Source organism: Eriocheir sinensis, chromosome 28, assembly GCF_024679095.1.
Source record: "Eriocheir sinensis breed Jianghai 21 chromosome 28, ASM2467909v1, whole genome shotgun sequence".
NCBI classification, from domain to species: Eukaryota; Metazoa; Arthropoda; class Malacostraca; order Decapoda; family Varunidae; genus Eriocheir; species Eriocheir sinensis.
Genome location: NC_066536.1, coordinates 9,443,254 through 9,469,914, shown reverse-complemented (window position 1 = coordinate 9,469,914; position 26,661 = coordinate 9,443,254). Strand labels below are relative to the sequence as shown.

Genomic DNA, 26,661 nt, shown 5'->3' with positions numbered 1-26,661 from the left:
CGCGCACCTCCTCTTTTTATTTATTTCTTCTTCCTGTTTCCCTTCCGGTTATTCTTTTTTTATATATATCCTTTCCTCATTCCTTGTTCCTTTTCTTTTCGCTTCTCTCCGGGGCAACTTTCTCTCCATCTTTTCCAAACTTTATATTACTCTTGGCCTCACGTCACTTCACAAGCCTCATTTCTCTCCCACTTCCTTCTTTCCTTCTTTCCTTCCTTCTCTCTTTTTCTTCCTTCCTTCCTTCTTTCCTTTCCTTCCTTAAGTCATTACTCATTTGATCCTTCCTGTCTTCCTCACTTATTTTATCCTTCTCCTTTCCTTCCTTCCCACTTTTCTGCATGCCTGCCTCCCTTTCTCTCTCTCTCTCTCTCTCTCTCTCTCTCTCTCTCTGTCTTCCTTCCTTCATGTATTCCTTAATTTCCTTCATTTCCTTCCTCCGTTCTTTTTTCTTTCCTTCCTTCCTTCCTTCCTTCCTTCCTCTTTTCTTTCCTCCTTCCTTCCTTCCTTTCTTTCTTCCTTCCTTCCTTCTTTCCTTCCTTCAGTTATACATTCACGCCTTTCTTCTTTCCTTCCACTCTTCCCTTCTTCCTCTCTTCCAACTACCTTCCCTCCATCCTTTCCTCACTCTCTCCTTCCTTCCTTCCTTCCTGCCTGCCTGCCTTCCGCCCCTCATTTTCGCCGCTGCTGCCCGCTGACAAGGTGACGCGTCGTTCAGAAGTCATTTCCGAGAGATACGACCTGCCACTCCCCGCCTCTGTTATACTGCTGGGATAAGATACTGCGCAGGAGGAGGAGCGAGGAGGAGGGGGGGGGGATGGAGGAGAGGAGGAGGAGGAGGAAGACAAAGAAGTTGAGACAGAGGAAGAGGATGATGAGGAAGAGGAAATGAAAGTTGAGTAGAACGAGGGAAAGGATATAAGAGGAAAAGGAAGAGGAGGAGGAAGAAGAGGAGGAGGAATACATAGGATATATAGGAAGAACAGACACCAGAAGGCCTATCGGTCTATGGCGAGGGTGTCTGTTTACTACCGCTACTACTAGTAATCTACGTGTGGTAGAACAGGACAGAATAGATGAAGGCTCCTCCCCTCCCACCTCTCCCTCCGGTAATGTGCCGGCAGGAAATAGTTAGAAGAGAACACCATGTACCTTTAAGGAAGAAAGGGACATGGAAATTTTACAGTAAAGAGAGAAATAAGAGGAAATTACTACCCTTAACTTACACTACTGGTAACCTAATCTGTGGAGGGAAAATGACTTCATTACATAAGAACATAAGAACATAGAAACACAGGGAGACTTGAAGAGGCCGAGTGGCCTACACAGGGCAGCCCCAGAATCCCCCCTAATACTCACGATGGGTGAGGTGTAGTTTCAGGGGCACAGGTGGAGGCTTGATCCTCGTTTTACCGGCGGTACTAGGCACGCATGGAAGGGAAAGACAAAGAAGTTGAGACTAAGGAAGAAAATGATGAAGAAGAGGAAATGAGAGTTGAGAAGAAGTAGGAAGAGGAAATAAGAGGAAAAGGAAGAGGAGTAAAAGGAGGAGGAGGAAGGGAAAGACAAAGAAGCTAAGACAGAGGAAGAGGAAATGAGAGTTGAGGAGATTGAGAAAGAGGGAAAGGAAGAGGAAAGGAAAGAGGTGAACAGGGCGAGAAGAGACAGAGGAAAAAGAAGAGGAAGAGTAAGTAGATGAAGGAAAAGAATGAAAATGAAACAGCCGGAAAAATGAAGAGGAAGTGGAGAAAGAAGTGGAAGAGGTAGTTTTGGAAAATAACGAAAAAATGTAAAGTGGAAAACGAAGGGGCCGAGGAAGGGGAAGAAGGGAATAGAAGGAAGGGAAAAATAATTAGCAGAAGTTGTTAAGGGTGTGACACGATTTATTATTATTATTATTATTATTATTATTATTATTATTAGGGAGCGAGTTCAGTAGATATTCTCTCTCTCTCTCTCTCTCTCTCTCTCTCTCTCTCTCTCTCTCTCTCTCTCCTACCTCCATTCCTCGTTGTTTTGCTTTCTTTTCTTCCTTCGTCTTTGTCTCTGTTTTTCTCCCTTCCCGTCTCTCTCTCCCTCCCTGCCATCGTCCTTTTCTCTGTCTCTCCCTGTCTCTCTCCCTCGGCTCCATTTTTTTCTCCCTCCATCCTCTCCCTCCCTCTGCTTCTCCCCTTTACCACGTTGCACCTGTTTCTGTGTCTTTTCTTCTCTCACACCTCCCTCTTCGTCTCTATCATGTTCTCTCCCTCCCTCTCATTCTCTTCCTCCCTCTCTCCCTCCTTTTGTCCTCCACTTCCACGTCTCATACATCACACCCTTCCTGATCCTCCTCCTCCTCCTCCTCTTCACCTTCATCTCCCTCCCTGTTTACTTGCCCTGGCTCCCTGTTTCTGTCTCTCCCTCCCTCCTTTCTCTCTCCCCTCCTTCCCTTTGCTTTGCTTTACACGCCACGTTTTGTTTGTTTATCTGTATCTTCCCTTCCTTCCTCTCTCTCTCTCTCTCTCTCTCTCTCTCTCTCTCTCTCTCTCTCTTCCTTCTTTTTCTCTCCACCCACACCTCCCTCACTGTTTTCTTGTCTCGCTCTCCCTCCCTCTCTCACCCTCCTCCCTCACCCTCAGCTCCAGAGAGAGGGACCTGCCGCCTCTCCTCTCCCTCCTCTCCCTCCCACGCAAGACGAGCATTGTCTGAGGGTATAATACACAATGTATGACCCTACCTAATATAGAAAAGTCTGCTGCAGTTTTAAATCTATTTCACTTTCTTCTCTCTTTCTCTCCCTCCCTCCCTCTTCACTAATTTTTCATCTCTTTCCTCGGAGTATTTTTTTTCTTTTCCCATGAATATGTTGTGCAAATTTTTCTTCCCTCCGTTTTTTCTCCATCTTTCACTTTTCTCTCGTTTTAGAAATCCACCACTTTTCGAAATTAAGCTTTTAGGGATAATCACACGAGCAAGTAAGGGAAAAAAATGATAAAATAAAAATTTGAAGGGTGGGGAAATTTGTTCGGCTAATAACCTATGTGTGTGATATTATTTTTATATATTTTTTTTTTCTTTGAGTGGCTGAGGAAGACTGTGAAGGAGGAGGCGAGGAAGATTACGCACGTGTGAATGAGACTCCGTAACTCATGACTCACGAGGACAAATGAGTTTTTTCGCGCCTCCTGAATTTTAATCTTAATCTCGAAGAAGCGGAGAGAATAATAAAAGAATAACGCGCGTTGGAAGGGAAGTAGGGGGAAGGGAGGGAGGGAGAGTGAGAGAAGGGGAGTGTGAAAGAAGGGGAGAGAGTGGAGGGAATATGTTAATTCAGACACGTGTTTATAATCATGAGAGAGAGAGAGAGAGAGAGAGAGAGAGAGAGAGAGAGAGAGAGAGAGAGAGAGAGAGAGAGAGAGAGAGAGAGAGAGAGAGAGAGAGAGAGAGAGAGAGAGAGAGAGAGAGAGAGAGAGAGAGAGAGAGAGAGAGAGAGAAAGATACAGATAAATAGGCAAAACGTGGCGTATAAAAGAAGGTAAAGGGAAGAAGGGAAAAAAAGAAAGGAGGGAGGGAAATGCAGAAACAGAGAGAGAGAGAGAGAGAGAGAGAGAGAGAGAGAGAGAGAGAGAGAGAGAGAGAGAGAGAGAGAGAGAGAGAGAGAGAGAGCAGCTGCGTGAGAATGAACGTGGAGTAAATAAACCAGCTGATATGAAGGGGAAAGAACGAGGGTAGAGGAAGGGGAAGGAAGAGGAGGGAAAGGAACTGCTTGTGGCCTGCTTGCTGAAGGGACTAAGCAGGTGTTTGGGGCCAGGTGTGGTATGTATATGTGGAAGATTGGTAATACAATAAGCAGGTAGGTAGATGGGTAGATAATTGGTAGGAAGTAGGAAGGAGGTTGATAAGCGAATAGGTAGGTAGGTAAATATGTAGGTAAACATATAGATAGATAGAGAGAGAGATAGTTGATAGATAGTTAGATAGAAAGAAAGGTAAATAGAAAGATGAGTAGATAAATAGATAGATTGATTGATAGATAGACAGACAGACAGACAGACAAAAGCAAGCAGGCAAACATAAATAAGCATGTAAGGATGTAAAAATATATTAATGTATTTTAAAATGTATGTATTCTAATCGGTAGGTTGGTAGGTGGGAAGGCAGGCAGAATGGAGGGCAGATTTATTAATTTATTCATTCATATTAATACTGAAATAGTTTGATTAATTGACCGACTAATTGACTGATGGATGCATAATTATATGGCAAAAGGCTCGCGCGGATACATGAACTGAACGGGACATAAATATAGTAATAGATCTCTCTCTCTCTCTCTCTCTCTCTCTCTCTCTCTCTCTCTCTCTCTCTCTCATCATGGTAACCCCTCCCGCCTTCCCCCTTCCCCCCAACAAGCGCAACAGCATAGCAACGTAACTTAGCAACCACCCATCCAACTTTCTCCCTTCCCTCCCTCTCCCTCTCTCTCTCCCTCCCTCTCTCCCTCCCTCCCTCCCTCATCTTGGCCTCATTACATATTCATCGACCTTCACATCAGAGACCGACCTGCTCGCGTTATTCACTTTGAGCGGCTTGAGGTGCCTTGCCTTGCCTGCCTCGCCTCGCTCTAATTGGATTGTTAAGACGAGGGAACGGGAGCTATGGCGCGGTAAGGTTTACTGAAGTGTGTGTGGGGGTGGGGGTGGGGGGGGGGGTTGTGTGTGTGTGTGTGTGTGTGTGTGTGTGTGTGTGCATAGAGACTTAGGCATGTGTGCATTTAAGGTAAAGACAGACAGACAGACAGAACAGAAGATACAAGAAGCCATGAACATATATACAGATAGACAGACAGACAGACAGATAGACAGAGGCAGGTAGACAGACAGACAGACATAAAAAATACTAAAAACAGACCAACAGACAGGTAGACAAATAGACAGAGAGAAAAATACACAAAAAATAACACCAGACGGACAGACTTATAGACAAATTCACAGACAGAGACAGACAGACACAAACAGACAGGCAGACAGACATATGCAACAGTTAAACGTACATAACTGTGAAGAAAACAAGGAGGTTAAATATAACGGTAACAAAGACTTAATTAATGCCTTAAAAAATGTAAAACGGTAAAAACAAAGAAAAAAAAAAACATGTAGAATTGAGCACAGGACGGAAAACAGCACGAAGCCAAAACATAACAGCTGTGGAGGGGAAGGGAGAAAACAAGGGGCGGAGGAAAAAGTGGAGTGAAAAGTGGAAAGCGGAGGAAGAAAACACGAGGAAAAGAAAATAGAGGGGATGGAGAAGATAGAAAAGGGAGAAAGCTGAGAAAGGGGGAGGGAGTGAGCAAGTGGCAGATGAAAGAAAGTGGAGTGAAAAGTGGAAAGCGGAGGAGGAAAACACGAAGAAAAGAAAATAGAGGGGATGGAGAAGATAGAAAAGGGAGAAAGCTGAGAAAGGGGGAGCGAGGGAACAAGGGGCGGAAAAAAAAAGTGGAGTGAAAAGTAAAAAAAGTGGAGGAGGAAAACACGAGGAAAAGGAAACAGAACGGATGGAGAGAAGAGAAACGAGAGAAAGCTAAGAAGAAAGGAAGGAGAGACAGAGAAAGGGAGAGGATAGAAGACTGAGACAAGAAGGAGGCAAGAGAGGAGAAAGAGGGAGAAAGGGAAGGAAAAGAACAAAAGAACAGAGGAAGAAAGAGGAAAAACGAAATAGATAACCGGGAGGGAGGAAGGAAAAAGAAGAGAGGGAGAGAGGGGAGAAAAATCATGAAGGAAGGAGGAAGGGAAGAATGGAGAGGGAGAGAGGAAGAAAGGGAGGGGAGAAGAATCAGGAAAGAAAGGGAGAGAGAAAGGAAGGATGAAGAGTAGAAGGAAGAGGGAGAGAGGAAGAAAGGAAGGGGAGAAGAATCAGATAATAAAGGGAGAGAGAAGGGAAGAAGGGAGAGGGAGAGAGGAAGAAAGGGAGGGGAAAAAGGAACGCATAAACAGCCATTGGTTATTTCTGTTCATGACCACCTGATCCCAGAGTCCCGGAGGTAGCTGCTAAGGCCGCGCCGAGACTGGGAAAATAAATACCACACCAACGAGAGAGAGAGAGAGAGAGAGAGAGAGAGAGAGAGAGAGAGAGAGAGAGAGAGAGAGAGAGAGAGGAAATGAAGATGCGAAAGAAAGGAAGATACAGATAAATAGGAAAAACGTGGCGTATAAAGGAAGGCAAAGGGAAGAATGGAAGAAAGAAAGGAGGGAGGAAGAGGCAGAAACAGAAGGGGAGAGAGAGAGAGAGAGAGAGAGAGAGAGAGAGAGAGAGAGAGAGAGAGAGAGAGAGAGAGAGAGAGAGAGAGAGAGAGAGAGAGAGAGAGAGAGAGAGAGAGAGAGAGAGAGAGAATATGAGATGAGAATATGCATAATTCAATGAAAGGAAACCATTCAATAACATAAACTATAGAGGTGGAGCTGGTATGTGTCGGGCCACCTGCCTCTTGTAGACTCCTTTTGTTTTTGTTCTGATTCCTTTACCCATTTGTAAGACGAACGTGAAAATAAAAAGAAGGAAAGAGAGGAGGGGAAAGGAGAGGAGAGAGAAAGGAGAAGAAAGAGAAGGACGAATGCATAAACAAAGCATTCCGAAAATAAATCTCTGGGTCAAAAATGTGGGTGAAGAAATATACAAGGAGATACGAAGTGGAGATAGGAAGAACAAGAACGAGGAGGAGAAAGAGGCGAAGAAGAGAAGTAGGAGAAAGCGAGAGAGAATAATTCATGGAAGGAGAAGCAGAAGAGGGAAGTGGAGAGGGATCAAAAGAGTAGAGGAGAGAAGCAGAGAAAATTAAGAAGAGGAGGAGGAAGAAGAGGCATTGGGCGTGATACTTAGGAAAAAGAGGCGATGGAATATTAAGATGAAAGAACAGAGGGATCTCTTGATTTCTTGAAGAGGAGGAAGGAGAAAGCAAGAGCACTTCATCAGTCTGAACACTTCCCCCCCAAAAAAAAACAAAAAAAAATCAATACAAAACCTGAAGATATTGGTTACGGAGAAAAGCAGACACACACGGACACAGACAGACGGGCATATAATCGAAGTATGTGTGGGCGAGAGACATGGAGGTAAAGGGAAAAGAGGGATGGGGTATTTACTGAGCAAGACAAGGAGAAGGAAAGGGAGAGGGAGGGAGGAAAGGAAGGAAGGGAATGCCAGGAAGACGAGGGAGGTAACAGGAGGCGTTTACTTAAAGCTATTTGTGCTTCACTTCCTACGAGTCGAGAGAGAGAGAGAGAGAGAGAGAGAGAGAGAGAGAGAGAGAGAGAGAGAGAGAGAGAGAGAGAGAGAGAGAGAGAGAGAGAGAGAGAGAGAGAGAGAGAGAGAGAGAGATGAGGAGGAGGAGGAGGAAAGCCGGCCGTGTGATCAGGTAGCAAATGCGAATTAGTCACTAAAGCCGTAAGCAAACGAAACTTTCAGATGAGGATCATAGAATTAATATGTGTGTGCGTGTGTGTATGTGTGTGTGTGTGTGTGTGTGTGTGTGTGTGTGTGTGTGTGTGTGTGTGTGTGTGTACCTGTGTGTATGCTAGGGGAAAACATTTGGCAGTGTTTATCCTACATATTACCATTTTGCCTTCACTCGCCCCTCCTTATGTTTTCCTATGCATATTTAAAGACGGTTAAAGCTGTTCGTGTGTGTGTGTGTGTGTGTGTGTGTGTGTGTGTGTGTGTACGGCGAGGGCGCGTGTTTGTGCTCCTCTCCGGCGCTTGACTCTTTTCTCGCCCGCCACTCCCTGCCGGTGTTTTTTCCAGCCCTTCGGTGTCTCGTGTAAGCACTTGGGACATCAAAATAATCACGCCCTGATCTCGGGTAAACAAAAAGTCTCTTGATCCTCCGACACCACCAGCAAGGGTGGCGGCGTCTTGTTGCGCCCCGCCCCTCTCCTGGGAGTGTGTGTGTGTGTGTGTGTGTGTGTGTTTGCTTGAGTGTTTGTGTGCCCTCTAGATATGTGTGTGTGTGTGTGTGTGTGTGTGTGTGTGTGTGTGTGTGTGTGTTTACGTGAGTGCTTGTCTGCCCCGCAAGGCTGTGCTAACCCTATGTGGCGTTGGTGGCGCCGCCTGTCCCGCAGTGACGGGTGATGCTTGTCCAACAGGATGCGTCGTGTCGTTAGTGGATGCTTCTGTTGATGAGCAGGGTATTCAAGTAATGTGGAGCCACTCGGTGATGATGGGGTTGGTGAACGTTGAAGTCGTTCCTTCTTTGGGCGGACCTGAATTCGTATTGTTGATTATGGTAATTGAAAACATGCATCATCTTGTGATGGTCCTTCTTTTCTGTTTTGGTGTTTGCTGTCATTGGTAACAATGTAATCATCTTGTAGTGAACAGAAAGTCCGTTTTTGTAAACATGAAGTCGTGAAGTTGAAAAGCAGTTGTTTTCCCTTTGGATTCAGAGGTGATGCTTGCACGGGGTTGTTTTGTGTGTTGACGAACTTTACGACCCCGACGCGAGCATCCCCGCTCTGTCGCCACCACCACCACCACTGGGACGGGGCGAGGTGCAATTACTGTGACGAAGTGGAGATGTTAACGACTTTGCCAGGCCGGCGCCTCCCTGGGCCGCTGTGAGTAGTGAGAAAGCAATGTGAGAGCGACGGAGAGCCCCGAGGTGCTACCGGTGCTAACAGTACGAAGATGAGTTGCTGGAGGAGAGGTGCCTGCCGTGCCTGACGTTTGGCCTAGCATGAACTGTACTGGCGTGCCCCCGCTAGGCCCACGAGGCCGCGGGACGACCCGAGCGTCAGCTTAGCCCCAGCGGCTCATACAAGGCAGTAACCCTGGGGGTGAGGAACATGTCTTCAGGGGCGGTGCATCGCGAGCCCTCCGGGGCCGGTCAGGGCGCCGCCTCCACCCAGCAGTATTACGCCCACGCCCTCGACCCCGCCCACAACTGTACGCAGAAGGAGGTGAGTCGTGGCCTTAGAGGCAGAAAATTGTTATTGATGCATGTAAAGAATTTTTATAGTGAAATATAAGTGCTATCAATCCTTATTAGGGTAAGTGAGTCAGAGTTTTAAAGCCCCGTAAACAGGCCAGCGTGCCGCCAGGGTGCCTTTAAAGGGCGTGGGGTCTACAGGGACGAGATGCTTTACATCAGGTGAGTAACGAGGCTGGGATACAATAGTCAATGATCTTCATGTACGTTTTCTGTCTCCGTGACGGTCATGTGTTTTCGTTTGAATGAAGATCTAAGCAACCTCACATGGGTGACTGGTCTCCAGTATTACTTGAGACTAGAGTGATCTTTAGGATCTTTATTCAAGCATTCCACCAGATTGTAGCTGTAAATATATTTGGTTGTTAGAGGATACTTATTCTTAAGGGCTGGAGTAATGCAGACTCATGGGAATGTCCTCGTTTTTCCCAGTGTTTGCAGACCAGTTTTGCTTTAGGAGTGTCGACGGCCTTGTCGGTGTTTACGAGACACCGTAAATAGGGGCCGGTTATCTCTTGCTCTGTGAGCTTACTAAGCAGTTTTCCAATCTCTCTCTCTCTCTCTCTCTATATATATATATATATATATATATATATATATATATATATATATATATATATATATATATATATATTTGCTCTATCTCGTCTCCCTTTATTGAATAAGTATAAAAAATAAACTGACATGTGGATTTTGTTTGATCAGGTTCCAGTCTTGCTTGTACTATTTTTATTCCGACACACACACACACACACACACACACACACACACACACACACACACACCGCACAGCAGTAATTGTAATACCTTTCACATGTCTCTCATTTCCATGGATTACGCTGCGTGTCCGCACTCCCGAGGATACACTCTGCTCACTCTAGACTCCGTTTTTCACTGCCGATCGCAACATTAGTGATATTTAGGGGGGGGTGGGGGGAGGGGTGCGGGGTTCTCTCGCATTTGAAATAATTTACCTTCACTATCAACAGATTTTAAATCCAGACGCATTTCTAAATTAGTAGCTTTTTTTGATGAAAAGGGGAAACGTCCAGGAATATCATGAAGTTAAAATAGTAAAAAAAAAGAGACGGCGAATTTAAGTATTCGAACATTGAACTCCGAAAGGGGAAAATGATGGAAAATTTTTATTCATTGTAAATCAGATTAAATAAAGAAAAAGAAAACTTAGCACAAGTAGTTAATGGAACATTAAATTCCGAAGTGAAAAAATAATGGAATATTATCAGACGCTGATCTCCTGCCGTACCGAGGAGTCTTTTATCCGTGGGCGGCAGCTGAGGAGGAAAATGAGTTGGTGAGGACTGGAAGCCGTGCGTTTTAATTAATCTTCCACCGAGGGTGTCGCGGAGGCGGAGCGCGGCGCCGCCTCCCCCTGGAGCCCTTCACGCATGCATTATAAACACCGCCACAAAGACCGGAGTGTTCTTGGTAGGGAATTTTAAAGCGTTCGCTGCTTCCATTTTCTACCCTGAACGCCGCCTCTTCCAGTCTCATCTCGCGCCTCACACTCCCGCTTTGCATAATTCACCACGGGGCCAGATTAGTTTTTTTCTTTCGAGTCGCTGTTCAGGAGTGTTTGGTTCGCGGGGTGACGAAGGGAATACTGTGTGATGGGCGAGAGGAAACCCCGCAGACGCCCGTGTCGACGAGTGAGGGGCTCTTGTGTGACCCTGACGGTGGAGTGTGATTGGTCTTTCTTAAGATCGTCTTACTCTTCTCAGAGAAGTGATGCAGGCAGGGTAAGTGGTATATGCGTCTAATTATTGTTTTTTGATTAGATTTAAGACAGTGAAGAGAATGAATGTGAGAAAAAAATATGCCAGAGAGAGAGAGAGAGAGAGAGAGAGAGAGAGAGAGAGAGAGAGAGAGAGAGAGAGAGAGAGAGAGAAAAGCAGGTAGCAACTTAAAATCAAGCCTTTTAGTGTGATACGAGTACTAACTTGATATTTTTGTGGCTCTTCCACAGCTACACCTGGCGGCGCTGGGGTCGCTGAAGGGGGAGATCCTGGAGCTGTCGACGAGGCTGAAGGTGCTGACCCAGGAACGAGACTTGCTGAAGAACACCCTCACCGTGACTCAGGTGAGGACTTACCAGGCTCTTTTAATGAATGTGTTTGGGTCTCCTCAATGTTACCTTACAGCATGAGGAGGTGAATGGCCAAGTGCTGTGCTTCTAGTTTGGGATGTATGTATAATAAGCAAAAAACTCAATATTGTTTCAAGTTTGTCGTAATTTTTTTCCTCAAAGTTCGTTATTCCTCTGTCATAATTTTCCTCTGCTGTGTTGCTCTCCTGCAAAGGTTTGTTAGCATACGGCAATCCCTTATTCCTTGTTATTGTTTTCCCGATACTTTAGTTTACACTCCATTTTTACCTCGCAGCTGGAGAAGGTGAGGGTGGAGCGAGAGAGCGAAGATCGTCTGGACTCCCAGGCGCAGCACTACGAGGAGCGCCTCACCGAGCTGCACTCCGTCATCGCTGAACTCTCACGGAAGATCGACCAGCAACGCATCAACGTCATCGCCGAGGAAGAGGCCGAGGTCGTGGCAGAAGAGTATTCCCAGTCAGAGCTGTCCCACGACCAGCACGATGCTACCGGTGTGTGTGTGTGTGTGTGTGTGTGTGTGTGTGTGTGTGTGGTGATTTAGCATTGCCCTGTCGATTTTTTTTTTTTTTTTACTGGAACTTTTCTGGTATTTGTATGAAGTTTAATGTGCGCTTTTCCATCTCTGTATATTTGATTTATGGTGGGAAGCTGGGAAGTGGAACGAAGCTGAACCCCTGCTGAACATCTTACACGGATAACAGACTAACGCATTATTTTTTTCCTTTCATCACGCCTGTTGAGTGTGTGCGCATGGCGGGAAAAATAGATTTGTTAAGCAGACTTTCAAAATATAACCCAGGCTTTCTTGGTTTAAATTAAACATTCTAGTAGCCAATTTGAGCCAAGGTGAACCATGCCTTGTTAATACTGTGATCGAAGAAGTATTTTGTGCTTGTTTGTTTTGGCACTTGAAAAAAAAATCAAACAAGTCATGATTATCTATTATTTTTCAAGTTGCTTACAAAACGAGCATTGCTTCAAGTTTTTGCGTAGTGTATTCATAAAGGTGTGTTGTGGTTTCAAGATTCGACGAGCGAGGCTGTGGAGTCGGAGGAACAGATGGAGGAGCCGCGAGACCACACGGCCACCGACGCGTCCACGTCCTGCGACATTGACGACAGGGCTGTGGAGGTGAGTGTCTCAGGATTCACATCATTTTGTAATATACTTTTGTTCATAAGCAACATTTGATAGTAAATTACAACGTTAATTGATACATGTGTAATTTAGAAGTTCATGAACATCCTATCCTCAGGCAGGAGAGGGCATCGCGGATCTGGATGTTAGCGAGTGTCCTCGAGGCAGTGGAGACACCAGCAGCTGCAGAGGGTCCGGAGATGACCACAGCCGTTCCCTCAGTGCCCTGGAGGAGGAAGTCAAAGCTCTGAGGGAGGAAAACAACAGCCTGCAGCACGCCCTGGCCCTGGCCCAGCACGCAGCCTCCACGCACCGCAACACTCTGGGAGCTGTCACGCAGGAGAGAGATGCTCTCTGCAAAAAGGTACGGGAAGAGTAAACACGAATGTTCGCTTTGCTGAACTTTGGACGAAGCTTCATTTTTTTAATATACTTGACTTTTACTACGAAAGTTTGAATATTGCATTTTGATTAGATATTCTTGTAAAGAACCTTATTCATTAGTCCACCCGGATATCCCACACACCTTTTTTTTTTATTCGTTGTCAAAATTGATATGTAATGACTGCAAGAACGACATTTTTTTCAGCTGCGAGAGTACCAGAGGATGCAGCCGGCGCTGCCCCCTCAAGCAATGCAGGTCGCTGATGCAGTGACGGTGCGGGGACTGCGAGGCGCCCCTCTGCAGGCCTTCACCAACGTGTCCGGCGGCTCGGGTCTGAGTGGCTCTGGGCCTGGCACGGCGTCTCCCTCCCCATCTCCACAGCCTCCGGAGAGCCACACTCCCACCCAGGACGAGACGCCCATAATATGCAGGCTGGCTGAACGTGTCAGGTTAAAAAGAGTAAGTGGGAATTATGTAGGCTTCTTGCTGGTTTTATTGACGTGATAGGTATTGAAACCCGAACTTTATATCTGCATGTGTTTGAAAGGTACATTTTAGAGTGACGCAAATGTATTTTGTCTCCAGGCTGAGAGTGGTGACCAGAGGATCACCGGGTCGGAGCTCAGCAGCGTTGGGGTGTGGACCACCGCCGTGGCCGAGCAGCTGGTGGCGGGGGTGCAGGAGGAGAGCGACGCCCAGGAACTGTACCACGCTCTGGCTACTGCCGGCGGGGCCCTGGCTCCTCACGAGAGACTAAAAGAATTTGAAGTGGAAATAGAGAGACTTCATGCAAGAATAGACCATTTAAAGGCTCAAAATGATGTCTTAGCAGTAACCCTCAACGAATCGAAATCACACTGTGATCATTTGAGTATCTTGATGGGAAAGTTTGAATCAAACTCAGTAGCGCTGCAGCTTGCAGTGACAAACTTAGACCAGACGATAGAATCTTACGAGGTGTATGTGGCCCTTCTTGAGAGTGAGATTGGCCTGCTGTTAGCCAGTTGCAAGGCTGCGGGCGTAGGCGTGAAGGGCGTGGGCAGCGGCGGAGCGAACACCGGCTGGAGCATCAGCGAGCAGGAGGACCTCGTATCCCTTGTGAAGAGGGCCCAGGAGCAGCGGAGGTCAACAGAAAATGTTGCTCGACACCTGCTGTCCCGCTTAGAAAGGTATGGGGCCCAACCAACGGACACTGAGAATTGGAATGAGACTGGCACAAGCAATAACACAAGGTGAGAAATAGCTCGGCCTTCTTAGTGTAGGGTTTAGGAACACAAATTAATTTATACTCTACTTACTTTGTTTATATTGTTGATATTAACTTTCACAGCAATACAATCTAGTTTTACAGGATATGTTTCTCTGAGGTGATTTTCAGCATTTCATCTCGTTCTATGGTAACACAATTACCTAAGTTGCTGTGTATTGAACGTCTGTAAATGGCAGTGTTTTAACCATTAAATCCTCTTCCATTTGCTTGAACCGTCTGTCCCATTAATATCTTTGTTATTTTTAGTTTATCAGTTGATCTTATATAGGAAGTGACACTATTCTTCAATAATTTTCTTTGACATGACATGAAACTTATTGTCAAGGTAAACTGTCACATTCCTTGATATATCGGCTGAAAAATACTTATACTTAACTGCAATATAACTGTAAGGCACAAGGAGATCTTTAAATTCCTTATAATAATATATAAAACAGAAAAAACGGCATGTTTGAGTTTATTATTGAAGTGCTTTTAGTTTAAATATGATTTAGCTTTTTGATTGAAACTTAGGTAGTATTCTAATACTTTTTCAATCATCCTTTGACTTCCTTCCATTTACATAGAAAGGATACGATTACGATGTCCAGATGTTTGCTATGCTTGACTTATATAAGACTTGCTGATCATACACCTCACATTTTGCTTGCATAGGAGGAAATGATAATGGCATATGTATTTTAAGTCATATTAGACTTTTATAATGCTTAGTATATGGCTGTGGATGCATGTTACTAATCACCAGTTCGAGTTTAAAATGAGAAAAAAACACCATAGGATACACCTTTTAAGGAAAGATGTAGGTACTCATACTTTCCTTCTACTATATATAAATAAAAGTGAAGTTTATTAATTTAATCTTATCCAGCTTTAAGGGTTGAAGTAATGGGCAAATTAAGCTGTCTTACAATTTATTCTCTTCAGTCAAAATAAAATCCTTGCATTGCAGTATCACCAGTTATTTTTGGTCCTTACAAATAAACTCTCCCCAGCACCACGTCCTCCACGTCCAGCGGCGTGGACTCTGACGTGAGCCGAGGCGAGGAGCAGCGGCTGCGGGACACCATCAACAGACTCAAGGAGGAGCGAGGCCACGTGTCAGCTTCCCTCCTTCCCCTGGAATCCCTCCACATTGATCCTCTTACCAAGCATTATCCACTCAGTCTTCAAGATGCTCACAAGCTTGACCTTGAGAATGCAGTGTTGATGCAAGAGCTCACTGCAATGAGGGAAGACCGCGCTGAGCTGAGAGCACAGGTGCTGTATGATTTTTTTTGTAGTTACCAGAGATGGAAAAAGAGACTTACAAGAGTGGATTAAATAATAGAAGATAACTCCTGTAAGAGAGAGAGAGAGAGAGAGAGAGAGAGAGAGAATGTGGTTGAAGGCGACTTGGTCCTACCAATTGCACTTATTTCACATGTTTTGGAAAATAACTCTGTGCTCATAGTATTTCTGATAGCACCCAAAGACCTCTACATTCCAGCAATTTGATCTGTTTGTGTATAAAAGACATGGAAAAGGAATTACAGATGATTCCCTTGAAACTACAACTAGGCAATCATTCGCATTTTTTTGTGTCACTCTTTCTAGCCCAGTTTTCTTGCCTCTTATGTAATGTTTCACCACAAAAATCATTGTATGTTAATGAGGAAAAATATGCTGCCATCCCTGCCTCCATAGGTGCAACCAAAGGCAAAGCAAGCCAGCATGGAGACAAAATGTTGAGGTGTGTGGGTGTCACACATTCAGCCAGTCGTACAATGTTTTGGGTGGGATTGAGGGGCGGGGTGGGGAGGGGGCGGAGCCAAGCTGGCTTCACTTCTGTGATGTCATGCCCCCTCCTTGTATTCTTCCTCAAAGTACACGATGTATGAATAATGGTATATAAAAGTTGAGACACCCCTCAAATATTATCATATACTTTTGGTGTCATTTACACTTCTACGCAAACCATGAATATGTAACCTTAATGCACATTATACAATGATATTTACTAGTAATGAGACTCTACACAGCATTATGTAATGTAATTTAGTATTATATCCCATTATTATTTACAAACATCATAGATGCATATTCATGTTTCTAATCATGTATGTTGTACAGGTTTACCTCATGGAGAGGGAGAAGGCTGGACTGGAGCTGAGGGTGGGCACCTGTGAGGCTCAGGCAGCGGCATACTGTGCCACCATAGACCACCTCAAGTCAGAGCTTGCACAACTTAGACCCAGTGGTACTCAGGTAATTATTATTTATGGACAGGTCATGAAGCTCTGCAATATATGTGGCAAACCTTTTTTGTTAGAATTCCTGGATAGGTCATGAAGTTAACCCTGTGAGTGTGTGTGTGTGTGTGTGTGTGTGTGTATCATTCCCTTATTTCATATCCTGTTTAAAACCTTCAGGAGAAGGAGGATGGTGATAGTGGTGTGGACTCCTCCTCCCCGGAGATAATGGAGGCCCTGCGGCGGGAGAGGCAGCTCAAGAGTCGCGTGCAAGACCTGGTCACCACGCTGGAGAAGGTCACCAAGAACTCAGAGGCCAGGCACATGCAGTCACAGGAGTTCATTAATGACCTTAAGAAAGCTAATGGGTGAGATACTGTCTTTCATGAAGTATATTGTCAGGAAGTCTAAACCAATATTTACCCAGTATAATTCTAAACCAGTTTCCCAAGTTTACATTATTGAATTTAGTAGAGCTCCTTTCCTCCTGGGAAATGTGTCATTCAAAAGGACTTTTAATCTCTATAGATTCTTAAATCATGACTTCATTAAAATTCATATTTCCTTTAAAGATTTCCATGATACACTTTCCTCCATTGACTTTAGGCTCTCTCTTACATAACATTAAAATCTTTACTCTGCAGATCCTTTCTTGAGTTATAACTTTATAGTTTGCAAATATAATTCATTATATTCACTAACAATTCATCAAGCTAATTACATTACATTATACATTCTTTCTCCAACGTTGTCAGAATGCAAAAGTTAAAACAGCTTAGACAATATACAGTCTCTTGTCACACCCTGTTAATTCCACAACTGATATTTTCCCTTTCATCTTCACACATTCCCAAATTAGTATATGATTCCATAGCATTCTATGATTTTTTTTTCCCTTTCCAGCATCTTTAACATCTCACACTTACTCCACTTGTCATTTATTTCAGTGAAATACATTTGGGTGGACTTTGAGTTATAAAAGGCTACTTATCAACATGACTTGCCATTACAGAATACTATGAGTCAAAGTAAAAATATTAAAAGTATTGTATCCAATGTACAGGGCACTTCTCACTGCTGTGGACCGACTGAAGAAGAAGTATGCCCTCAAGGTGAAGAGGATGGAGCAGCAGATGATGGGCATGGTGGACAGACATGCTCACCAGGTAGGGTAACTTACTATAAGAAACAGTAGATGAAAGGTATGAGCCAACCACTGGGTAAGGAACACATACTTTCAATATATCTCTATTAATTATATGAATATTGGTAAGCTACATAAGAATTTCCTCCTAATACTCTATAGGCTTCAGAAATGTTGTCCACAGGGTGGCACATGTAATTAGGTTTCTTTGTGCAGAATTTGACAGCCCTAGAATCTATTCTGAAGTGCTGTTAGTAATATTGTTAGAAAATTATCAGCTTAAGCTGAAATAGTTTCATCTGCTGTTGATCATTAATATAATAATTTTAGCAATTCTTTCTACTCAGATTTTACAGTTTACATGAAATATTCTTGTGTTACAGGTTCGTGTCTTGAAGCAGAAGATTGCCGTGTACGAGGGAGACACCTGCCCGAGGCAAACACAGATGATCTCCACCGCTAGCGAGACATCCCTTTAAGGACACTGAAGTGATAATTATGCATTTATTTAAGGCCTTTTACTCTCATACTATCTTATATTAATATTATCCATCCAGTAGGTCACTCTGCAGCTTTATATCATAAATCATTAATATTTGGTCATAATGTTGACCAGCCATATTGTGTACAAACTGAAGTACATCTGTATGAAATGAAACATGTAAAGTGATGTAAAAACCAGGATCTACACACACATTATTCTGTGCCACATGCTTCAACACAGTGTCAGGAAACACAATTTAACACTTTTGGGTATTTCATTGTGAATACTATATTAAACCAAAATATTTGTCGACAGATTGCATACACAAATTCCAATGTAATGAGAAGGACTGACATTCATATTTGGTCATATAATCAACCATGATGAATTGATGATGGTAAATGGGTATGGGAAAGCCTCGCCCACCCACTGTGTGACGACATCTGAGATGATACAGCATGTTCCTCAGGAAAAGTACATCAGGGAAAATCTTGAAGTATATTATTGAACTATTATATAAATGACTGTGTTGCTGAAAGAATGGACAATGTATCTACACAATGCTTAGAGAATGACTAGAAGTGGTTAAAAAATGTATGCAGAAGTAATAGGTGAGAAGATTTTGGGTCTTATTTCAGTAAAATAATGCATTTAATGCATTATCACTATTATGCAATACTGTTTAGTTTAGATGGAAATGAGTTTGGTACATGAGTGTGTTGGTGGCTGGTGCCTGAGAAGCATAGACAATATTGTGTTTAAAGAGCAAAGTATCCTGTGAATATCATAATATAATACTGAAAATTGTTGCAATGCAAGAGATGTTCATATAAGCAAATAGCTAGTTAAAAGTTTTAAGGAATATGATAAGTTTCCAAAAGTGTGAATCTTCATGCAGACTTGACAGTTTTCATGAATTGTTCATGAGTGCCAAACTAGTCCAAAAGCACTGAAGTATATATATATGTATAAAGTACAAAGGTTTTGCAGGCCATAGTAGCTACCAGATCTGATTTTGTACCTATAGTTACATAGCCTAAAGATTATCGTCCTGGGTGTTCTTAACATTTAGGGTCTCATGCATTTTATTTTTTGTCCTAAATATGCATGGTGACATTTTTTATCAAGGGTATTCATTTGTATATTTCTTTACTCTTAGATTTCCAGTGAATTTAGAGTCACATTTTGTTGTCGAGTCTTCATCCTGTCTTAGTTCATTGTGCAAAATAATTATTATGTGACAGTTTAGGAAGAAAAGGATGAAGGTTGATTTTGGTAATTTTTGTTGAATTACAGTTTCCTTCAGAATGCATTGTTCTGGTTTCATTGCAATATTCAGTTTGAGTTTAAGCAACAGTGGCTGTTTAGGTTCCTTGACATGTACATATAGTATGCAACATAAATTTTTGCAAATCAAAATGCCTTTGTTCAGATGTGTTGAAATAGTATTAAGACAAATTATGGTCAAAGTGTATAATTTAAAAAAGTTAATGAAATACAAACACATAAATGTATAAAGTAGTGTTCTATATTTGTTTCTATTACAAAAAAATATGCAGACTTCCAGTTTCTTCCCAAGAGCCCAGAATGTCGTAAACTCATCATGGTTGAAATAATAGTCAACTTCACAAAGAAATCATGCAATATGTAATTTACATATTCAGATATGGAGTAAGGAATTGACTTGTAAAGAACCACATACTGAGATTTATAGCAATATATTTTCATCTGTGGTAACAATGAGACTGTGTAAATATATGTGTTGTTTATTTACTTGAAGTATGTGAGCAGTATGTGGTAAATGCTTAGCTATGTAAAATACTGAGAACTTTCTAATAAAAATAACTTAATTTCCAAACATAAAAGTTTGCCTGTTGAGGAGACATGCTGCATATTAAATATTATATTTGTAGCAACTGCTATCTTCATATTGCATCATCATCCTTGACTTTTAGTCATTCTCCAAAAATCAGTGATCTTATTTTATACTTTTCCATTTATTACTTCAGTAATGAAAAACTTGTCGCATATTGCTATTTACATTGTTAAAAACTGAAATAGTGTATATATTTAAGATTTTACAATCTATTCAGAGCCAGTCATCTGCTTTATAGAAATACACACATTGTACTGCTTCAGCAACTTATCAAAGGCCACTGCAACCTTGGTGATGTTAGGGTCAGCCTGCCTCTGGGCATCCTCACTGCAACAACTGCATTGATGATGGCTGCTAATGCAGTGACAAGTACTTGCTGGTGTGGGTATATACACTAAGCAATCTTCCACACAAAGGTTATCTTATGATCATATGTATTTTTTTTTTAATGTGACAAAGGATAATACCATAGCTACTTCTAACAATTACCGCTGCAGGAACTGTTACTCTAACTGCTGCACCTGCTTCCACTTAGTGGTAGTTTGGGTTGAGGTATAGCAGAGGTAATCAGAGGTTTCATTTGGGATGGGAACTGATAAATCGCTGGTAAACCTCACTGCATCTGTGATATCACCTGTGGAAAAACAGAACTTGCAACACTTACACTAACCAGCCAGACAGGAGCCTCTCTGCTGTGACCCTAACCTTAATGTTCTTTGTCATGAAGTGATACAGTATAACTGTGTATGTTATTATATATATACCTTACTATGCATATATACATGCACTTCCTGTTCAACAATGTTCATGTCAAACTTGTATAATGCCCTGCTTCAGCCTTAAATGTGTCCACAACCAGGGGTAACCACAACATTAACAAGCCATTGTGAAACCTGTAGTGAAATGTGTTAAGGTTCTTACAGTTGACTAATTTGTCACCCAGAAAGTCATGATAATTGTTAAGATCTGTACTAATTCATTTGTAGAAACAAAAGATTGTCAACTACTCTTTTTGCAAAGTAGTTGCATGAAGTGTCATTATTTTCTTTCTGGCCTACTCACAAGCAAATAAAATCAGACCTGCCCACTGATGCCAGTCTGTTGTGGCAGAGCTGAAGGTATGTGGCTGATATTAGTGATACGCTTCTTATAAGTTATTGTTAGACAGTGAATAGCATTGAACAAGACCCAGGCTGTGGCCAACATGTACATAGCTTCTGGGTGTTGAACAGATATAAGCGGGTGTTGAAGAGATATAAGCCCACTGGGAAAATAATGTGAATAATCATTGTCTAAACAGCTAGGGTGAGACCTTGAGGGTGTCTGTGTAGGACATGGGTGATGAACTGGTGAGATGCAAGCCTCCTAGGGGAAAAAAAAGATAAATTTTCTGAGCAGCTATTTGCTGATCAGCTTTTTCAGTTAGGGTTGGTATTTTTAGAATACCACCAGGATTTTTATGTATTTAGCTGCCTATGGTTACCTGCCTGCCCTTCTGTGTGGTAGACAGGTTCATGATGTTATTGGTGAGGATAGTGATGATAGGGGCACAGGCTAGTGATTACAACTGTGTGTACATCCATATGCACCAAATTCTATGTTGTATGTTCACCGGTTTTTCAAAGGAAATAGGAAGATGGCAATAAACTGAAGTCTAATTTTGCATCAAGTGGTGTACTGAAGGAAATATTGGGCTATTGAACAAAAATAGAAAGCTGACAAAGGTGGATTCAGCAAAAAGGTGGGGGATGGATGTCCTGAGTAACTTATGTACTCAGTTGGCCTGAAAGAGAATTAATATGAGGTCAGTGATGCCTCGTGGTGTTGAGGGCCAGTTGTCAGCCAGTAGGTGTCTTGTCTGGCCCGCAGAGGTCTGGCCGGTTAACATTCAGGTGATACAGAAGGCATCTTTCTGTATGCAATTTCGACTTAGTTTGTACATGAATTACAGTCTATGGAATTACTATGTATGGGAAAATAGACTAAATTTGTATTAAATATTGTATAAAATAAAAAAAATAATAAAAGGGTATTGTGGAAAAGGTGTTAATCGTTCAACATCTCTGTGCTAAGCTACTGTATGCCAATGACGATTAAGAATAAGAAATGGGCTTGGGTGGGTCATATCATGTGTAGAACTGATAACAATGGGACAACCAAAGCAATTGTAAGAGCCAGAGAATCAGGTGGAGAGATTAATTTGCAGTAAGAGTCATGAAAGCAGCGGTGGAGAGTTGAATTTAGAGCATTCATTGGAGCTGGAGAAAAGTCTTTGTCCTGTACGTAGCGGGCTTTTTTTTCATTATTGTTTTCTTTCTTTTTTTTTTTTTTACACCCTTGCACTGTCTCCTCTGCTGAAAAAAAAATCATGAAGGCAATAGCAAATGGATATGCAGGGTAGGACAAAAACACGTACCCGTGGATTGATTTCCCCTTGATTTCTTGAAGAACTCCCAAGAGATTACATATTTTGCATGGCTGAAGCAAACATATAGTAGTAAATGTGTCATATATAGGTATTCATCCAATCAAGTATATCAAAACATATTTTCATTCCCCGAGAAATCCAAAAAATCAATCAATAAATAAATAAATCTCCCATACAAAAAAAAAAAAAAAAAAAATAGACACCCATAATGCAGCTCATTCATCATTGTCCTCATGTGCTTATAAGAGACTTTCTTCGACATGTCATTATCAAACAAACTACTGAATAATTTACCCGCCAGTGTATGGTCATTTTACACTAATGCCATTTATGTCAGCCACTAACAGAAAAGCTATTGACAACGGCGAATTAAAAATGAATTAATGTTCTGGATGAAAAGATTAAATTAGTTTGAAACAAAGAAGAAATAGTGCAAAAGTCAATAATACAAGGAGCAGAATGACTACCTGGGTCCCTTCTAAAGATATGACATTTTTCTTTGGTATTTATTTTACTTCAGATGCAGTGGAAATGACTTAGAGAAACACTCCTGAAAGTAACTGAATTAAATAAATGGCTAGAAAAATGACTGAGCAGCAGAATGACAGATATGGGTCCCTTCTAAAAGATATATTTGTGACACTTTTCTCATTTATTTTACTTCAGACGCAGTGGAAATAATTTAATCAAACACTCCTGAAAGTACTTGAATTAAATGAATGTCTAAAAAAAAAGGACAGAAGCAGAATGACAGATAATGGTCCCTTCTAAAAGATATATTTATGACATTTTTCTTATTAATTTTACTTCAGACGCAGTGGGAATAATTTAATCAAACACTCCTGAGAGTATTTGAATTAAATGAATGGCTAAATGAAAGGATTGAAAATTTTTGCCACCATTTTAAAACAACTTCCCTCATTCACATTCAGTCGGCGGTCGTAGTGGAGTGTAGATGTGTACGTGCGTGTGTGTGTCGTTTATCGATTCGCGGGACACCAGCCTGATGAGGAGGACAACAAATAAGGTAATTACTAGTTCACTGACAATTAGATGTACATTGAGCTTTGCAGAAGGCGGCGAGCACGGGAGATAAGAGATTAGAGGCAGGAATTATGTAGTGGCCCTGTCCCGAACCCCTCCCGTGGCACCTCGAGACTTGCTTCGTTCTGTGATCTTTACTATGCCTCATGAGTAGCATTTAATAGGTAAAATCTTGATAATTACAGAAAGGGACGAGCACAGAGGGTAAAGCGGTAGGTCAGGAGGGTCAGTAATTGGGGTTAAAGAAAAAGCGGAGTGGCAACGTGCTTATCTAATGACCTTGTTATGGCATGAGTTATGAAAAGATTTGCCTTGCTTCTAGCGTTTATCTCCCTCCTACAGGTGCTGTGGGTTTTGTTATGTGCTGATTCGAATTTTGCACTTGCAGTTGAGGCAAATTATCTTCTTCAGTCTAAAAGGGACCCAAAACTAGTCGTTGCCGTAATTATCGTACTGGCGGCTGCCTCGCCCTGAGTGCATACCGGTATTTACCTGTTTTGACTGGTTTTAAGCTTAAGTTTAAGTTTATACAGAATTATGCATCGTCTGTGGTTTTACGACGAGTAAGCACCTGGAGGTTGTGAGGCATATATTTCTGGCGAATTAATAAGAACTGAGGGGGGGGGGGGGGGTATTATGACTAAGGGTAAGGGATAAGCTCTTGCAGGTCTTGGGCCATATTTATGACCTTTTAAGACATTTAAAAGTAATGCATAGTCAAGGGTGGCGTGGCTGTGTTCACCTGTCACCAAGTTGTTTTGGAGTATTTTTTTTTCCAAGGTAACCTACATACAGTACTTAACTAGGCTATTGAAGGGGATGTAAGGGTAAAGGGGGGTGGGGCGCATGTTGAACAGTTGTTTATTATATAGATACCTACCTATATACTACTTGACTATATTGGCTTTGATATATCTTCCATAATTATATGGGTAACCCTTCAATCCATAGGCTCAATGGGTTACACCTGCAAACAACAGCTGTGCTGTGAAAACTACCCTGCTCGCTTGCTACAGTGATCTAATAGGGTCATGCAGGACAGGTGCAACCCATGCCCCCCCCCCCCCCACACACACACACACACACACCACCACCACCACCACGTACCATTAGCATCTGCATGGGGAGTGTGGGACAACCCCTCCCCCCCCCCCCACATATGTCAAAAAACACTCCCAGGACAAAACATTTTGTGGACAAATAATCCTTAGGACAAAACCAAAAAGCAAAGTGTATCAAGTATTTACCAGAAGTAATTATTTAAAAAATCTAACCATACCTGTCCCCCTTTTTTATTTAGGTAGACAAAACAATGATAAGATGGAGTGAACCAACATGGAGAAGGAATCTTCTATATTTCAGTGTTAAATTACTTGAATTATATGTATGTATGAGTATATTTCTTATCATATTAGATGGTATTAAAGTCAGAAAGCAGAAAAAAAATATAACTTGTCCAATTTGGCACTTTTAATTTTTTCCAGACTTTTATCTATCTATTTTCCTAAAGGGGTTTTGTCCTAGGGGTGTTTTGTTTGGATCCCCAGTGTGGGGCATTAGCTGTCCCCAGGACCTATAGGTAGCCAGACAAAAAGTGCTCCACCCCACCACAGTGCCATAAGCTATCAGCATGAGGTATTAGCTGTCCCCTTCCTAAAATGAGCATAACATTCAATTGATGGACCACAGTCAGTAAAAGTTTTAGTATTTCTGAAGCCCTAAGCTGGACCTCTTGGAGGCCTCCCCCCCCTGCCTTTTTGTTCACATTTTTTTTCCTATGTATTCATCCCACAAGTTATATCCCTATCCTAAGTAATGTAAAGTTAATAAATATATAAAGTTTTTGCTTGAATTTGCTTAATATTATTGTTTATTGAACTTTTTTTCACGGGGGAGTAATAAAAGCACCAACTCGACATGCCCGATTTTATAATATTTTTTTATTCATATTCTGAGGCCCCCCCCCGTGATCAGAGGCCCTACACATTGAGCGTAGTGAGCGTATAAGAAGGGCTGGCACTGGTTACAATACACAGGAGTGAGGGAGTGCCTAACCAGGTGGTGTCCATCAGGTTCACTTTGGAGCAAGGGATACAAAGCATATCCTGGGTGAGTGGTTATATAGCATGGGGGCACAGCATCCTGGAGGACCGGGATTCGAGTCCCGGACGCCTGTTGCTACTAGCTGACAGTTTTCAGTCATTGTGAAGTGGCCGAATAGACTACCCACAGTGTCCTGAAGACTATCTATCAACCCAGCCTCTAGATTAACTCTCTAAAAAGAGGATCAAGAAGGAGGTCCGAAGGACAGCATGAGCCAAGCAAGATGGCACTGCTATAAAACGTTTGCCTTCGCCATAACAGGCTGGGGCTGAGCACCAGGTCCCACCAAAAAAAGCTACTGGCACCATAGGCACAATGTGAAAAAAAAGCCATTATTGGCTATTGAATCTTTGCACCTACAATATTAGGGTTTTGAGAAGAGAATCAATGAAGGAGCTTTTGAATACAAAAAATGTTGTACTACCATTCAATTAAGTTAGAAGACTTGGTGAGAAACAAAAAGTGCATGAGAGCAGTCATACATAGAAGAGGTAAACTTTAGTTTAGGAAGCAGTAACATGGAGTAGAATTTTAGTTCACAGAAGTTTAGGAAAAGGACTTTGTTGAAATATTATTATTATTATGGAAATCAGTATCTTGACTGAGGAAATATCTGGTGGCTTGATATTACAGGATGGTATATGATGTGGTTCAGTGTCCTTTTTTGGGGATGTCTTCTCATTGTGTAAATCATTAACTTTTTTCAGTATAGCTGTTTTTTTATTCGAATAGCTGACAAACTGACAAATGAATGATTCTATAATATAGTGTGCCAATCTGGGATTGGGGCACAGTTCATTTTTTCTGCAGGATTAGGGGCCATTGAGACTGAGATGAGCACTGAGGCTAAGCTCAGCCTATGCTCCCAACTTTACCTTTTTTATCGAGTTTCACATTTGCCATCGCCTTTCCAGGTCTCTTGACAAAGATTTTCGTGAAGGTCTTGGATAATTCTAGTCCTTTTAAAATGCACACTTTGTGTGGTGAATCATTTAGTTTCAGCAATGGGATAAATGCTTTGAAGACAGTGAAAAGTAGAGCTTTGTATATACAGTTTTAGGTTCTTACTTCTCTGTTGTTGTGGCAGCCTTTAATGATACCAGTGGAAGATAATTCAGGAACAATATATACCTGCTTCTATGATATCTCAACCCACCATCTTGAAACCTTTATCCAATAATGGATAACAGATTGCACATATAGTTATGTAGTATGTAAAGCTGTCATCCACAATGTAACATTTTTTTAACTTAGTCTGGATGTTTCCACACAGTCTTTACAGTCTTTGCACATTAAATGTGCCTGATCAATTACAGTAACAGTTTGAGAATGGTTGAAATTGTCCCTGATATGCACTGATTGTGTTATTATTTCATTTGTAGTTGTCATGTCCGTCGCTTGGGCATTGATAGTTGAAAGGTATCCTATATCTTTTCTCATTTTCACTATCTAAAGAAGACAGTCGACACATTAGAGTAAAT

The 26,661-nt window shown here is 42.1% G+C and overlaps 1 protein-coding gene across 2 annotated transcripts in view; it reads left to right on the top strand.

The window, feature by feature from the left end:
* LOC127004488 (colorectal mutant cancer protein-like) overlaps positions 1–21,647 on the top strand; it is a 92,598-nt gene extending 70,951 nt beyond the window's left edge. Inside the window, exons 5-15 of one of the 2 annotated variants that reach the window (XM_050872260.1) lie at positions 10,941–11,054; positions 11,356–11,572; positions 12,106–12,212; positions 12,337–12,582; positions 12,808–13,062; positions 13,189–13,772; positions 14,866–15,130; positions 15,983–16,117; positions 16,282–16,469; positions 17,165–17,267; positions 17,629–21,647. In XM_050872260.1, coding sequence (XP_050728217.1) covers positions 10,941–11,054; positions 11,356–11,572; positions 12,106–12,212; positions 12,337–12,582; positions 12,808–13,062; positions 13,189–13,772; positions 14,866–15,130; positions 15,983–16,117; positions 16,282–16,469; positions 17,165–17,267; positions 17,629–17,724 — 2,310 coding nt within the window. In that variant the 3' untranslated portion in view covers positions 17,725–21,647. Of the gene's footprint in view, positions 1–10,940; positions 11,055–11,355; positions 11,573–12,105; positions 12,213–12,336; positions 12,583–12,807; positions 13,063–13,188; positions 13,836–14,865; positions 15,131–15,982; positions 16,118–16,281; positions 16,470–17,164; positions 17,268–17,628 lie in introns of both variants that reach the window. The other variant, XM_050872259.1, reaches the window with a different exon arrangement.
* Positions 21,648–26,661: the final 5,014 nt, after the last annotated feature.